This window comes from Primulina tabacum, chromosome 16 (genome assembly GCF_025594145.1).
Source record: "Primulina tabacum isolate GXHZ01 chromosome 16, ASM2559414v2, whole genome shotgun sequence".
Lineage (NCBI taxonomy): Eukaryota > Viridiplantae > Streptophyta > Magnoliopsida > Lamiales > Gesneriaceae > Primulina > Primulina tabacum.
In genome coordinates this window covers 32,594,096-32,611,620 of record NC_134565.1, presented here as the reverse complement: position 1 = coordinate 32,611,620, position 17,525 = coordinate 32,594,096, and the positions used below count along the sequence as shown (strand labels likewise).

General features: G+C 34.6%; 2 protein-coding genes across 3 annotated transcripts; one reads left to right on the top strand and one right to left on the bottom strand.

Moving 5' to 3' along the window:
• Positions 1-8,900: 8,900 nt before the first annotated feature.
• On the top strand, positions 8,901-12,058 carry LOC142528972 (fasciclin-like arabinogalactan protein 17). Its single transcript, XM_075634285.1, has 3 exons — positions 8,901-10,338; positions 11,610-11,766; positions 11,850-12,058. The coding sequence occupies exons 1-2, from the start codon at positions 9,027-9,029 to the stop codon at positions 11,681-11,683; spliced, it is 1,386 nt and encodes a 461-aa protein (XP_075490400.1). The 5' UTR covers positions 8,901-9,026; the 3' UTR covers positions 11,684-11,766; positions 11,850-12,058.
• A 2,182-nt stretch (positions 12,059-14,240) lies between these two features.
• Positions 14,241-17,001, bottom strand: LOC142528250 (protein WVD2-like 4). Of its 2 annotated transcripts, XM_075633288.1 has the most exons (9): positions 16,854-17,001; positions 16,252-16,374; positions 15,813-16,209; positions 15,668-15,720; positions 15,467-15,547; positions 15,290-15,368; positions 15,135-15,206; positions 14,930-15,037; positions 14,241-14,863 (listed from the first exon to the last, which is right to left on the bottom strand). In XM_075633288.1, the coding sequence occupies exons 2-9, from the start codon at positions 16,356-16,358 to the stop codon at positions 14,525-14,527; spliced, it is 1,236 nt and encodes a 411-aa protein (XP_075489403.1). In that variant the 5' UTR covers positions 16,359-16,374; positions 16,854-17,001; the 3' UTR covers positions 14,241-14,524. The 2 variants fall into 2 exon arrangements, with proteins under 2 accessions (XP_075489403.1, XP_075489402.1); XM_075633287.1 differs by having other exon boundaries at positions 15,813-16,374.
• Positions 17,002-17,525: the final 524 nt, after the last annotated feature.

The following is a 17,525-nucleotide window of genomic DNA, read 5'->3' as shown; positions in this document are numbered from 1 at the left end:
CCCTGTACACATTGTAATTACTAGTGTTAACTTTGCATTTTCTCAAAATTGTCTTCTTCAGTTTATCCACAACGATTTTTGGGTTGTCTCTAATTGTATTTTAAATCCTCTTAGCCAATTATTTAAATGTTGCAAGCTTGTTGGATGGAGCTTTAGCACAAGTGTGCTTTCCTGACATTGTCTTCACTTGAAATAAATGGCTTCCCATGATAGCTGATGCATGCAGTCTACAATCACATCCGTTCTTGCAGACGGCTGTCACTCGAGGTTTTTCATTCTTCTTAAGTGTCATTCCTATTCCGTGTCGTCTAATTGCCCAATCGGCTAATACTTGTCTATATTGTGTCACATCCTTAGATGTCATACCTACCACCATGTGAAGATGTTTGTGCTCAATCTTATGTAATCATCTCCATCAGAACCAACTATACTTAACAACTCATCTTCCTCTTCAACATCAGTGCACCAATTTTCTAGCACAGGTTCTTTATCCTTGTTCTTTTTCTCTCTTCTGGTTTTTCTTCCATCTGTTTCTGTGTTAACCTCTAAATCCAAATCATCATTAATTTCTTTTATGACTCAGAATCCTTGCCACGGTCAGATTCAGAACTCAAACTTTCCCCAATTTCCCTACTCTTTGTTGCATGTTGCTCATCTCGATATGAATCATCATCAAGGGGTGGTTCATTCTCAACTAGGTGATCACAATGTAATTGTTCGTCGTTAACTACATCCCCTTCATATTTAATCCTCGAACTACCATTTGGCTCATCACTGTGTAATTGTTCATCAACTACAACATTTGATGCTTGTCTTTCCCTACACCCAAAATCAATAATATATCACATATATGCTTCACCTTTAGGATCAGCAACTCGCGGCGGCACACAATTATTATTTTGACACCATATTGTAATGGTCTTCACGACCCATAATAAAACACATGCATGGCACTAACATCTGCAGCATTCTTTAACATAACCAACCCCTAGCTCATCAAGTGATAAATTTGGTTTCTTGAAGAAAAAATCAACATTGAAGCTTCTATCTCCGCACAAACCATACATCCTAGAGAGATCTTCATAATTAAGCTTATCAAAATCAACATATGGAAATTTAAACTTCTTTCCATCAGCATACTGTAATTTGTCATTCTTCACAAAGACCTATAAACCCATCATCCAAAATTGAAAATACATAAACCGAATCACAACCTCTTAATCATTGAAAGCTTATTACTATCTTTATCAATCCCCGTGACATCAACCCGCAAAAAAAGGAAAAAAATCCGAGATATCAATCGCGGAAACAACAAAAAATCAAAATGGAAGAATTTCCATGCTCGAGGGAGTAAAGTTGGAAGCGGGAAACCCTCCAACAAGAGTTTCGATCTAGCGGATAAATTTCTCTGGGGATTTCTTTAGTTATTAGGGTGTAGATTTTATTTTCTTGTGGACTTAAAATCGATTCATGTTCTGCATGTTTTGTTCATGCTACTCAAATCGATAATATATTTATCCATTCAGCACATGAAATGCGTGTTGAATGGATAAATTATGCTCACTGATTCAATTTTGATGTCTAGATTAATGATCATGATTTATCACTCAGAACACGTATTATGTGTTAAGTGGAGAAATGAGAACGGAGAATGATCATTGTTAAATGGAGGATTTTTTTCGTCTTTTGATAAACCTATGAGGCAAAAAACAAATTTTTGGGAGAGTGACCTAAAAAAAGAGAAAATGCTCGTATTCTTTACAGAGGATATTAGTTCATCAAGAATTTTGAGAGTCTAGAGGTATTGAACATAGACTTTTATAAACTCTATAAAAGTTTAGTGATATCCAAATTAGCTTTTTCTAAAGTCTTAAAAAGTCTAGTGGTATTCAAACTTGACTTTTTAAAAATCTATAGGTATCCAATATTTCCATAGATTTACAATGATTCTAATATAATTCTTTATGTACAAACCTTAAAACTCTTAGGTACAACTATAGAAATTCAAAAATTGTCTTCTACTCACTCTATAGATTTTGATAGACTTTTAATCAAATAAAATATCTTTCTCACTCATATATATCTCTTCCTCATTCAAAGACGACGCTTTTCTCCTTTCTAAAGACAAATCGGGGGTTCCTCGAATTTCAGAGGTATGATTAAATTAAGCCAATGTTTGTTGATTTTTCGGAAGGTAAAGTATCAGCAGACTCAGACCTCAGATATAAAACAAGAACACAATTTTGTGCATTCATGTGGTGGGAACTTTCAATTTCAGAAAAGTTCACCAAAGAAACTATAAACAAGCTATGAAACAAAACTCCATCCTGATATATTTTGCAGAATATCCTCGAGATTATCTCTACAAGTATAAATTATAACCTAAGAAAACAATAACAAGATAAAAAAAATTCCCTAGCGAGCACAAGCTAAAAAATCCAACTCTAAAAATATCATAGAAAACAGGACGAGGGCATCCATTGTTACTACTATCTCATTATTATATATTGTCTCATATCTCAACATTTTGTAATGTTAAATTTTATTGTTCTTAACTAACAAAAAAAGAGGAAAAAGTTGAAGAAGTTAGTCACGATATTAATTTAATTTATTCATAATCTTATAATAATAGTCAATTGAATTGAAAAATAATATTATACTTAAGTGATTATATTTTATTCAAGTTTAGTAACTTTTTAATGTCCAATATATATAGAATTTATCAGTAGTGTACATGATTTTATTTTTCAAACGATAATAAGAAAAATCTTAAAATATAAATATATAATGAAAACAAATTTAAATTTTCTATTAATAGTTTCGAATCTTAGCAAATGTAATTCAAAAAAAATGAGGGGATGATGATTTTGATGATACATGATACTGAAGATTAATTTAGAGTTGTGATATTTTTTTCCTTTTTCTGAGATAGAATAGTGATATTTCAATTACTAATTTAAGGAAATGAATCTTCATTTGATAAAATTGTTGGAAATGTAGTTCCCTGCTTTAAGCAAATATATATTGGACATAGAAGGGGTTAAGGATGACAACTTTTCCCATGGATTTGGAGCCTCGTGGGGAAAAATCGAAACGGGGATGAGATCCCCGATTTTTTCGGGTTCGAGTTCGGGTTCAGGTTCAAGTATTTTTTTAAAATCTCCGAAGTAGTTTGTGCTGGATTGTACAATTTTCTTCAAAAGGAGTGTTGATATGATGAATTTTCAGTTGAACCAGAGAATGAAGTTCTGCAACTTTCAGCAGAAGAAGTTTACGAGGATAACAACTCTGATCAAATATTTGACACTGAAGAACAACAACGAGCAAATGCAAATACATGGAGGGATACTATAGCAAATCGAATGTGGAGTGATATATATATATATATATATATATATATATATATATATATATATATAATTGCTTTTAAAACATGATTATTTTTTATAATCACTACAAGAAAAATGATTTTTCGCAGCACGTCATCAACAGCGTGCATTAAAGCACGCTGCGAATAGTACTTTTAACGGCGTGCACCGATATGTGCGCTGTTAATATTTTTGCATTTGACAGAAATAACGGCGTGCATTAAAAGCACGCTGCGGATAGTAATATCCGCAGCATGCATTTATGTATGATGTCATTAATTATAAAAACGACAGCATCCAGTTATATGTGAGCTGTTAATAACCTATACAATTTTCGCAGCGCACAATAAAGGCACACCGTTAATAATATTATTAACAGCGTGCATGTTTATGAGCGCTGTTAAAAGTAAATCATTTTTAAAAAAAAATCGTGTTTAGACATTAACGACGTACATTAATCGCACGCCGTCAATAGTATTATTAACGGCATGCATATTATTAGCACGCTGCGAAAAATGGGTGCGAATTTTTAAATTAGCGACGATTTTGGTAAAACCGTCGCTAATTTAAAGGTTGCGACGGTTTAAAAACCGTGGCTATATTTAGCGATGGTTTGCACTAAACCGTCGTCGATTTAAATCGACGACGGTTTATTAAAAACACCGTCGCTTTTCGTGACTGTTTTTATTAAATCATCGCTAATAGCAGTAAATCAGCAATTGTTTAATAAAACACCGTCGCTATTAGCGACGGTTCTATTTCAACCATCGCTAATAGCGACGGTTTATTGAAAAACCGTCGTTAATAGTCGCAAATTATCTATAAATATCCGATTTCAGTTCTATTTTCCTCCACACCATTTCACAAAACTTAAATTTTTTCTCTTTTATACGATTTTAGTTTCGATTTAGGTACGTTTTTTTGTTTCAATTTTTGGTTAATTTTTTAAGTGTTAATTAAAATCATGAGTATTGTTATCATAGTTGTATTGTATTTCTTTTTAAAAAAAAATTATTAAATTATAAAAATAATTTTTTTTTAATTTTTACGAAAAATTTAGCGGCGGTTTCTGAACTGTCGCGAAACGTAGCGACGGTTTTGTAACCGTCGCTAAATTTAAAGATCGTCGCTAAATTAGCGATGGATATTCTTTTATGAACTGTCGCCAATTAGCGACGGATTTTAGATGTTCCATGAATATTAACGGCGTACATTGCATGCTGCGGATAATTGTCTTAACGGCGTACATATGCACGCCGTGGATAATAGTATTAACAGCGTGCACATGTACGTCGCGGATAATCTTGAACTTTCAACAGCTTGCAATTTTGCAGCGTGCAATGTGCGCCGCAGAAAGAGAATTTGCGCGCTACGAAAAGCTATTTTTGTTGTAGTGAATGTACTCGAGGTTTTGGGTGAGAGACCTCGAAGTGAAAGGACTTAAATATACACAATTTCTTTTATGAGAACGTTTTTTAATTTAATAGGCCTCTTGTATGAATGTCTCACGAATCTTTATCTGTGAGACGGGTCAACCCTATTGATATTCACAATAAAAAATAATACTCTTAGCATAAAAAGTAATATATTGAGCTAAAATAATGAAAATATTTTGAGATCAAATATGTTATTTATCGAAATGGTCCGTTCCGAAAAAATAATTTCCTATAATACATGTAAGATTAAAACCAAGCATCCACCAAGTAATTTATGAAAAATATGAGTCGGTGGACTAGATAAATGTGAAATCATATATCCATAAATTTGATTTTTCTTATCAATATTATCTTGGTTAAACCTTTTGCATAATGCTTGTTTAAGGAAGTTTACTCGAGTGATGTAGTTTATATGTTAATACGTTAAACTTAAGATTTATCTAATAAGTATCCGAAAAATAACGGCGGTGAATTCTCCCGACATTGGAAAAAATATATAATCTGAAACTCCTTTTTTGTGATTTGGACGATGAGTTTGTCATAATTATGTATTGAATTAATCAAAACTTGTGGTTTTAGTGACATATCAACTGTTGGATCTAAGTTTTCTACACGTCCAAACGCAGCGGAAGTTTTAAAAATTTTATATCTTGACATTCAAGATGTGTTTTGCTTTGGGCGCTCGTATGATTTAACATAAACATTCATAGAGTGTTAAAATTATACCTTTAATGAATTAAATCACTTGGCTCCAACTAATCCGGTATAGGCGGATCTAGCTCTTGATGAATCCCTACGAACGATCTTCAAAAACTCTTTTCTTTTTCTTCTAATCAGGTCCACGACTAGATGATCTGTTCCTCTTCCAATTTGCACTAGAAAATTGGGAGAAGTTTTGCGTTGGAGATCAAGGTTTGAGAGACGGCTCAAAACTGTTCCCCAAAAGGGAGTGGCCGAAATTTAGAGAGGAGAGGAGGAGAGCTTTTTCGAAATTATGGTGTGTTATGGAGGCTAGGGTTTAAGTCTCCTACTTAAATAAAGTCTCAATGACCTAATTACATAAAATAATACATTGGCCTGTTAAATAACATTAATGGACTTGATTAATTAAATGGACTAGTCTAACTAGTTTAATTAATCAAAGTCCATTAAAACTTTAATTATTTAGTATGTTGGACTTGTACTCCTACAAACCCATTAAACACACTTCCCATTATATTTAATTTATTATTTAATAACTCAATTATTGAGCTTAATAAATTAAATCCTTTATAAATTCAACATTTGAATTTATTATTAAAATTATAAATTCAATTCCTTGAATTTTATCACCTCCAAAATTTAATATTTAATAAACCCAACTTTTGAGTTTAATAAATTAAATTCTCAAATTTTATAAATTCAACCATTTGACTTTATTCTCTCCAAATTTCATAAATTCAACTTCTTGAATTTACTATATCATAAATTCAACTCCTTGAATTTATTTTCTCAAAATTTAATTATTATAAATTCAACTCCTTGAATTTAATATATCATAATATCAATTCAACTCCTTGAATTTATTCTATCAACGGGAACAAACGATCCAGTGCTTGTGTGACCCTCAATGGTTCAGGGATACAGCTAGCCGTGGGTTCACAACTCTTTGTGATTCAGGACATAATCCTTTATTCAGGCTTACCCTAGTTAGCCTCATTCTTTTCATCAACACCTTGATCAAGAATGTCAGAACTCATTTCTGATTGCACCCATCGGATCATGGTAAGAGCGTCTAGTAGCATCGCCCCATGATCCCCTAGGAATCACTGATAGTGCCTGCAAGAACCAGTCGATTATGATTAACGTACAGTACGGTCCCTTCATCTCATATATCCCGATTGAATCTGCAACCATTGGTTCATCGAGGGTTGCATATTAATTCGATAACTATGTGATAACTATAATTGTGGCATCGCGTGTACTATTGGAGAACTCCTTCTCCAACATACATCTCATACTCTTGCCAGAGATTCCATGCACTATTATTTCATCAGATCACATAGGATATCCACACCCGCAGGTGAGCGGTGAATCCCCGACTACAATGCACTGGCTCCTATATGTGTCGCAACTATACACAACCTCGCCACCTGATGACTCTCCTAGAGCCGGTAAACGAGTCAAAGCACAGCCCTAGCATATAGAGCCTCGATGTCGTCCCGGATCGTAAGGACTAATGGTGTACAATCATAACCACAGAATTATCCTCTCGATGAATGATAACCACTTGGAAAGTCCGAGGGAGGGTTGTTCGGTATAATCATCATATGACTACCTATCTGCATGTTTGGACATCTCCATGCCCTTACCAAGAAACGCAGTACACAACATCACAGATGCTAGTCTCGAGCTCAAGCGACATTTATCCCTGTTTTAGGCGGCTGAATCGACTAGGAACGAATTTAGAATATGCAGTGTTTACAAATGAGTTTCAACATCGAATTACGATTCATTTGTATTAAAGCATAATTAAGGACTTTATCTATGATGTTTGCATGTGTATACAGATAAAGTATAACAAGACCATAAAAAGTTAAATTATATTAAAATAAAGATTATTTATTTCACTTGAGTAAATAAATTTCCTAGCCAACCGTTGGCTTGCAGGACATCTACTCTAACATCAACAAGATATTTGATTGAATTATCACTTGAAATTGTCGGTAAATTGGTGTATAATATCTGAAGTAAAAAAACAAAAACAATGAAATACCCAAAACCCGACTCAAGTCGCTGATCATTGATAATTAATTTGAAGATTATAAATAATTACTTAAAATCTTATTATTTATTGAAAAAGATTATCGCATGTTTTTATATTGTAAATAAATTGAGACATGACAAAGCATCTGCCGTCGGGCGAGGCGTCCTTGTTGAGCCGTAGAAACAAGCGTTATTGCACGCGCTTCTTTAGGGACGTGGACAAATTCATTTTCGGACAGTGACAGCTCGCCTCACGACTTTTCTGCAGACGCTCCAGCTTAGCTTACACGGCTTGCTTACCCACGGATTTGTATTTATTTTAAAATTATTAAGAATTAAGTTTTGTTCTTTAAATTTATAAAAAATATATACTCTCTCAAAGCCGAAGATTGCAGCTCCCTCTTCAAAAAAAAAAAAAAAAAAAATTAGAATAATATTTTAATTTTTGGTAAAAAAATTCAAATATATATACATATATATAAGGACCTTATATATATATATATATATATATATATATATATATATGTAAGTGTAGGTCTCTTGTGAGACGATCTCACGAATTTTTATCTGGGAGATGGGTAACTATACCGATATTCACAATAAAAAGTAATACTTTTAGCATAAAAAGTAATATTTTTTCATGAATGACAAAAATAAGATATTTATCTCACAAAATACGACTCACTCGTGAGACAGTTTTTGCTCATATATAAATCATTGATCTTCTGATTTTCTTATCGAAGTGGTTATTTTATATCTAACTCTTGATTATTGTAATAAATACAAGCCATATGATTCTTGATTTTTTTTAGATTTATTTTAAAAAACTGGTTTTAAAAAAGTAAAATAAGTAATTTTTTAAAAAGAAAAGAAAACCATGGGCTGTCGGTAGGAATTAGGGATGGGTATCGGCTTAAAACGCAACGAGGACGGCTTACTGAGCCGTTCACGGACTGCTAACTCTGCGTGGTCCCACTTCCAATCTGTCTTTTAAATTCCCTGCCTTTTTGCCCCATTTTTTTAATCTTATTTATTCTTCTCAACTCTTGCTTGCTTGATTAATGTGAAAAATGGTAAGTTATTTATTAGAATATCTTGAGAATTAATTAATCAAAGTTAATATTAACACACAAAAATTTATGAAATCGTTCTGTGAGTGAATTTTGCAGAACGAGTCCCAATTTAAATTAACTAATCAAAAATTATAGTTTTTTATAATAAAATTATTATTTTCATAATAAATATACACGTCTATGTATCTATTATTATTACCTATATTAAAGAAGTTTTTTAAAAAAAATACCAAAAAAAAGGAGGAAACAGTAAATACAACACGTAATATTATTACATTACACAGCAAAGCAAAGACACGAACCCCCCTGTTCCGTTCCTTCTTCTCCACAAACAGAGAAAGGAACAATTCTATTAATCTTCTTCTACGCTAAGACACACCAACCCATTTCACTCCTCAAACGCCATGGATTCTCAGATCTATGGCGTCCCTAATCTTCTTTTCTTCACCCTTTTCGCTTTTTTGGCTATCACAGCTTCTGCATTGCCTGAAAACCCGTCATCAAATGTGGCGCCACAAATCAACTCCAATTCAGTTCTTGTGGCCCTTTTGGATTCTCACTACACCGAACTATCGGAGCTTGTGGAGAAAGCGCTCTTGCTTCAGACTCTCGAAGAAGCTGTTTCTAAGCATAATATCACCATTTTTGCTCCTCAGAACGAGGCTCTGGAACGGGATTTGGACCCGGAGTTTAAGCGTTTCTTGCTTGAGCCGGGAAATCTCAAATCCCTGCAAAATCTTCTTCTCTTCCATATTATTCCAGCTCGCATTGAGTCCAGACATTGGCCGGTGGAGTTGAACAAGAAGTCTGTTCTTCATGCCAGCCTCTGCCGTGATGCGATTGGTGAGAAGATTCAATTGAACGGGAAGAATGGTGAGAAAATTGTGGGAATGGCGAAGGTTGTCAAATCAGATGACATAGTTCGTCCGGATGGAATCATTCACGGCATTGAGAGATTGTTGGTTCCGAAATCTGTACAACAAGATTTCAATGCGCGGCGGAACTTGAAGGCAACCTCCGCCATTTTACCAGAAGGTGCACCGGAAGTTGACCCAAGGACCCACAGGCTGAAGAAACCGGCGCCGCCTGTACCAGTCGGTTCTTCTCCGGTTTTGCCCATATTCGACGCTTTGGCTCCCGGTCCGTCCCTGGCTCCGGCACCGGCTCCCGGTCCTGGAGGGCCGCACCACCACTTTGACGGCGAGAGTCAGGTCAAAGACTTTATTCAAACCCTCCTGCATTACGGAGGATACAACGAAATGGCGGATATCTTGGTGAATCTCACCTCGTTGGCTTCCGAAATGGGAAGATTAGTGTCAGAAGGGTACGTGCTCACAGTATTAGCTCCAAACGATGAAGCCATGGCGAAATTGACTACAGACCAATTAAGTGAACCCGGTGCCCCGGAGCAAATCATGTATTATCACCTGATTCCCGAATACCAAACGGAGGAAAGTATGTACAATGCGGTGAGGAGATTTGGGAAGGTGAAATACGATACATTGAGACTGCCGCATAAGGTGGCGGCAGAGGAGGCCGACGGGTCGGTCAAATTCGGGCAAGGAGAAGGATCCGCCTACCTATTTGACCCTGATATCTATACAGACGGGAGGATCTCTGTTCAGGGAATTGATGGGGTCCTGTTTCCGCCGGATGAAAGCAAGCTTCCTCCTAAAGCTTCTCCTGTTGCCAAGATTGCTTCCAAACCAAGAAGAGGTACGATGTTTATCTACTCACTGTTCTTAATTACCCTTTTGTTAATTAAGTAGTTGAAGATAATGGGTAGTGGCCGGAATCTGTGAATCGATGGGGATTCAGGCAGTCCCCGGGGGTCATTAATTGCCACCGAATATGGTGGTGATGGATGAGTCAACGAGGAACACTAGCATTAGGCTTTACAGCTATGTTATTTAACTTCTTGCGTCGTTTGGGTGTTAGGCACCAGCATTAAAATTGGGTCTCACCTGCTAACGAACCTGTCCATGCCTATGTTTAACCACCGCAAAAGTACCTTTCCTGGTTCTTAAAAATCACGACATGTTCAGAAAATTCACCTATTTCAATACCTTGATGGCAAGAAATCCATTAGGCTTGCTGTAATAATCACCTATTTCACTTTCACTACCCTTTTGAAGCTAAAATTTTGCTAGTTTTTTTTGGGGACTGTTTAGGCATTTGCTTCTGTCGGTTGGGGGCTCGAGCCCATGCTGTAGGGAACACCAAAAATAACTTTCTGGATATTATAAAAGAATTTGGTGCACACAATCAATGGACTTCTGTTGAGCCTCTATGGCTTTGTTGTATGGGTCTAGTTTTCCTTGATACATAAGGGACCCATGTGAAATGAAATTCGGTGTCTTCCTGTGTACATGTATACAAGATACACGTGAGATCCATACATCAAGGACTGTTTCTTGGATCCTTTGTCTGCATTAACATGTTAGATGTTGTAATATCTATGTTACATGTAAATCATTCGGTCTATCATATTGGCCGAAACAATAACAGAACATGCACAGAGTCATAAAAACCATAGCAGCTTAGCTGTGCGGAATAATACAAGTCTTGATTTTAGGCATCAACTTTCAGCCCAGCCTGTTTTTTTATGAGTTGTTCAATTTGGTTTGTTGTGGCTTTCAGTGAATTTATGTACAGTTGTTGACAGAGAAATGTATCTTAATTATTTCCTTTATGTGTATAAAAATAAAGTAGGCATCAAATTTATTTCTCCCTATTCCGTCGGTGGCAATGAGTTTAAGATTGCACCAACAATTATGTTCAAAGCTTTAGAGAATGAAACATACACAAAAAATTTGCATGGGTTTTTGTGAATTAAAAGTACTATAATTAAACTTTGTGGATTTCATAACTAAATGTTTTATGTAGTTTAGTTTCCCAAGTTTGAAAAGGGATTTTTATTATTTAATCAAATTATTATATTTGTATGTTTTTGCATTTTGCAGCTTCTTACAATTTTTTTTGTGCAGGAAAATTGTTAGAAATGGCATGTACATTGCTTGAGTCTGTCGGACAAGACTCTCGTTTCTCTAGCTGTTATTAAAAAGTTTATACTTCGGAAATGTGGATGAAAATTATAATAATAATGATGATGATGTAAAAGAATACACAATGCTTCAAGAAATGGTAAGTGAAATATTCGATTTTCCCTAAAATTGTTACATTGTAGTAATATGTTCTATAAACAATTTATTTATTTAAAATTGCAGTTCTTTGTTAGAGAATGCCCATGAAGGGGTGGTGTGGTGTCGGTGCTTGACTTCTTGCATTGAAGTAGACGCTCGAACCCTCGAGAGTAGAGGTTTTTGTTTTCATTTTTTTTTAATTTTTTGTTTAAAAACTGTAATTAAGTGTGTATTTTTTATTTGTAATTATGGGTTTTCTTCTTCCTGCCGACAGTGTCTGCAAAATATTTAATTTCCTTCGTTTGCTCTTATATAAAATATTCATGATATTAAGACAAAACTCCCGGCACTAAAAAAACTAATTAAAGGGTAAAAGAAAAATTAATTCCTTATTCATTGTTTTTATATTGTGCTCAAGGAAATTGTTACCAGTTTCATATTGATTGGATAAAATATTTCAGAGTTGCATGTATGAGCTTGGACAATCCTTCCCTATTGAGCTAGTTTTTAGGTTGAATTAGGTTCAAGTCTCAATCTTAACACGACATCATAGCTCAGATTCTATCGTTATGTGTTGGACTACCTATAGTTGGGTCATCCGTTCTACTCCTAGTTGGGTTATTCGTAAACTTCACGCTGCAGATGTTCATTCATGGACGTGAGGATGGGTGTATTAGTTGTCTCACATCGATTGGATAAAATTCATGAAAGTTGTATATATGGATTTGGACAATCATCTCCTTTTAAGCTAGCTTTTAGGGTTGAGTTAGATACAAATTTCAATCTTAACATAAACCCTATATATTTAACGATCATTTTATTATTATTATAATAATGAATTATTGACTTTATTTATTCAAAAAATGCTTTATTAACATGAATTACATATAGTAAGATTCCAATTTTTTATGATATAAAAGTAGTTGTGTTATTAATAAATGAAGTACTACAAAACTAAGGAACAAAAAGCTTTAATTTTTTAAATCAACCACCATATTCTTTGTATCTTTTCTTTCATTTTGTCAAGCCATCTCCATATCCTTATTATTTAACCATATAATATTATAATAACAAAAACAAAAGGTTACACATATACAAAAACGTATAATTTCATAAACATCCACCGTGAACACCTAAGTAAACGTCGTTGATGTAACTTCCACTTGTTAGATCACATGTAATAATACATGGACATACCTCAACGATGTCCCATAATATCAATTCTATGTATGAAACTGTGAGTCGTTTTTAATTATAAACGGTATAAAGTGAAAAAGACATAAAAATGGTAGATGGTACATGGCTTTTCGCGTAAGTTGCCATGTCCATTGTCCAATCTCCAAAAATGAACAACAATTATTGGTACACGCTCGTTTTGCTTTCCACTAATTATTACACCATCCATTAATTAAATATTTTATTTCAATTTGTTTCATTTTTACCATTTTTTTAATTAATAATCATAATTTTTAATTACATTCGAAACTATCAGTAATCACGATTATAATGAATGAGAACCGAGCTGCGTCACATGGGAATTATTAGTTTTATTCTTTGATTGGCGACTCGGAAAGTTTCAAACTTCAATACCAAGCCTGAATTATATTTCTTTTTTTTCTTCTGCGTGCCGCAATAAGGCCAATATGTTAAATTTTTTCTTTAAAAAAATATCTATATGATTTGCCTTTACTTGATTTTTTTTGGGGTGAAAATTTGATACATCATAATTATTATTTTTTAAAAAATATAGACCTCCCAGATCATATTCGTTATGAGGGAAATTCTCCGATAACTACGACTGTTGTGGTATTGTTTTCAGTAAGAAAATTGTAATTTTAGTAGTGTAAGTTGGTCGTTTCAAGTTTTAGTTTTGCAATTTATCGAAATTTGGTTTTCATCCAATAGCTTAGATTTTTTGTTTTGATATTTTTTGTTTAAAACCATTAAATCTATCAAATAAATTTTTTTGACACGGATGCTCTCATACGTGACGGATTTGATGAGAGTAAAAAGTATATTACACATAGTAAAATTCATCAAATTATTTTTACAAATTAATAGACAATGGTTTGATATAGTTGCTGGAGTTTATTGAATAGATTTATGACCTAAAGAACTTAAAATAATAAATAATGTCTCTGAAAATTTCTCTTCGATTTCACAACTGTGCAATATCTTTTTTGGGTCCCACCAAATGTCTCAAGGAATCTATTTCCACTGACATGGCCAAAACCATGAAATTTAAAAAAAAAAAAAAATTGTTAGGCCTTGTTTGATTACCTTTTTAACACGTTTTATTTTATTTTTAATTATAGAAAATTCACCTCCAGGGCCCAAAATTATACAGTCCAAGATTCGGACCCAGCTAATTTATACTTTCAAAAATTATTCAATTAAAATTATGTCAATGCGAAAAAAGGAAATATGTGAAAAATTGGAAATCGTAAAAAATAAATTGAAATTCAGTACAACAAATGATAAGAATATCAAAAAATGATAAAATCAAGCCTCTCATTTTTACATATCATTGTAATATACAGCAGACAACATATGTATATGACTCAAAACATTAACATATAACAGCAATATTCACAACAAAAAGGAAAACTTCAGACTGAACTTTTGCAAGAACCACAATTTAAAGTTTGATTAATAAATAAATAAATAAAATCCCTTTAACCTTGAACACCAACTTCAGTAGCAATTACCGCCGAAGTTGTTGAACCAAGAAATGCTCCATTTTCATCGGAAAAATTATTTTATGGACATTCTTCAATCTGATTCTCTAGTTCTCGGATTTCTTCTGAGCTAGATGCATTGATTTGCACTTCTTTTTTCTCAGTGTCTCCGTTCTTTACTTTTTTAGCAGCCAAAGATTGTTGAGTACGAGGTTTGGACAGTGAGCTTTTGATGGATTTCTTTACCGAAACGACATTGCCCTTATCTCCATTTGCCTCAGAAGCCTTGTCCAACACGTGATTTTCTTTAGTTATGCTTGGACTGTGAGTGGAACCTCCATTTTCGAGCGAGTTCCTAGAAGCGGATTCAGTGCTTTTACGCCTTCCAAGCTTAGGAGATATGGGTCGTGTAGTTGGTATCTGATGAAACGAAAAAACAAAATAAAAAGATCACGTTGATCATCAAGATTTACGGGTCTCATATACCTTCTTAAGTTCAGGTTTTGGAGGAGGATCTTTGTAGAAACTCGGCATAGGTGTAGCTTTAAACGTCAAACTCTTCCTCAATTGCTTAATTTCTGCCTCTTGATTTTCCTAACATATCAAACACAAGAACATAAATCATGAACAAACCGAATTCCGTCTTAGGTATGAGAATTTAACAGCACATTTGTTTCCTGTCAGTTCGCACCTTGGATTTTGCTTCCAGATTGCTCACTTCAACTTCCTTGGCATGTATTTTCTTCTCGATATTCGAATAAAACTGATGATCAATAGCATGTTATTCATCGCAAGGTTCAATATTTTTTTTGAAAAAAATTGAGATATGTATGCTACATAGTCGACCTCTTTTCTCTTTTCGGCGCGCTCTTCCAATCTAAAAGGGAATGCTGAGACATTAGTCTTCTGTTGAGAAGTAGCATTTCTGTTCAAGTCATGCAAATTCATCAACATTTCTGTTCGATGGGAAAGAAATTTCAGACAAGAAAACGGAAGATAATGAAGTCTAATCAGAAACAATACGATGAAGTAATGGAACCGGTATCATCCTCCTCCTTAACAGGCAACACGTTGTTGATATGTTTCAAATTCTTTTCATCCAATCTTCAAATATAAACAAATAATCAACAATCAGAGCATCATTCAAAGAAAGATTCCATTAAATCACGAGATTCTCAAGTAACAAAAACCAATGAAGTATAAAGAAAGGCCACTGCGACATACCCATCAGAACCCGGATTTGTCTCATTTCCATTCACATTTACTTGTTTTACTGGCTGAACAAGCCACATACAATTGCACCATTGTCAGAAAAGATAACGAGAAAGCAAGAAAAAGAATGTGAAATCATTCCGAAATTAAGGCTTACCCAAGATTGACGAATCTTTGGTGCGTTCCCTGAACTTGTTACGCCCTTAAACTGCTCTGCTTTTGCACCATTTTTCTGTGATGACTTCAACGGACATGTATCAACGCTTCTTTTCATAACATCCGAGTGGCGGCCTTTGGCTGGAAACGAGAGGCTCTGACTCAAACTAGGCTTAGTATTCTGGCCAAGCACAACCGATCCCTTCGAGCTAGTAGATTGATTCTTGGACGATTTATTGTTCTTTGGACCATTACCACTGAAATCTCGTTTACTCTGAGTTGATGCTCTACTTTTTGATACGCATTCAGACAATTTGGCTGCTGGTCCAGATGAATCAACAGTCTCTTTTTCCTTGACCAAATCTTTGTACACTTCATTTCCACCAGAACCCGGTTCAGGTAAATCTTTGTACAATTCATTTCCACCAGAACCCGGTTCACTGTGGCTGATATTTTCTGTGTCAACCAAAGTTGACCCTTCCCCATTAATTTTCTCTGTGCTAAGCTTCTTTTCTTCTTCAAGTTGAGCTCCATTATTCGATTCCATCCCAGAAAAATGAAACCTAGACCGATCCGAAAAAGCACAAAACAATTACCCAAAATAAAAAAATCACCCCATTTTCAACTGAATCAAAGCAATCAGTAAACGGAGTCAGCAAATCTGAGACATGTATAAGAAAGCCCGAGAAAGCAACTTCAAGTCTTGATTTACAAACATTGGATCCAGGACATTAGTTAACTAGGCATATATAAAGTTTTTTTAAAAAAATATTCCAACAGTAACAAAGCCGGTTCAAGATTTTACAAGGCAAAAACCAAACAGAGCATTATGCTCGCGAAACACCATACTTAACAATCCCAGATTCAAACAAGAGATTCCAGAAAGATCAGAAGGGAAAACCCATAGATCTTGAACAAGTTGGTGTAAATAAACTTAAGCGAAAATCTAGAGTAGCAGTGATCAGAACAGTCAAAATTTGATCCCATTACAGAGCCAGAACAAGATTTGAAGAATTTAAGAACGATGAAAGAGAAGGATTACCTTGTTCGAAGGATGTCGGGTTGATGACGGCGAGATCGTATTGAAGCAAAACTGTGCTGTAGAGTAGAATTATGAGCGGAAATTTGGATGCTGGTTTCTATAAAAGGTCATGTCGTGTGTTCTTCTACAAAGATGGGGTGGTTTCTATCCTTTACATGGGCAGATGAAATTACCGAAATGACCAGCCACATGTGATTGCTACAATAAATACTTCTACTAGTTATTTGATTATTTCATATAGTCACTTCATTTTCTTGTGATGGGTATTAGTCTAAAAAGTGATTTAATTTTGTAAGTTAGGTAATTAATGTTGTAAAATTGGATTGGGCCATTAATTAAGGATTAGGCCCAATAGAGAGCCCATGATAATCAAAGCCCATGGTCCATCAAGGAAGCCTATAAATAGGAGCTATCTCACCATTTTAACGGGGATTGACATTATCTCATTATATGCTCCAAAAATCTCTAGCTTTTGTGAGTACATATTTGAGGCGTTTGCTAGCTTGAGTGTTGAAGGATTTTTCGCCGGGTATCTCCCGATACCTCTAACCTCATATAGTGACATAGGTGGCGACCCCGAAATTTACTGGTGTGGACGCGAAAGTAGTGGATATTCTCTAAGAGTAACTTGGTCACCCGAATTTCGCCAGCATCAGTTTGGCGCCGTCTGTG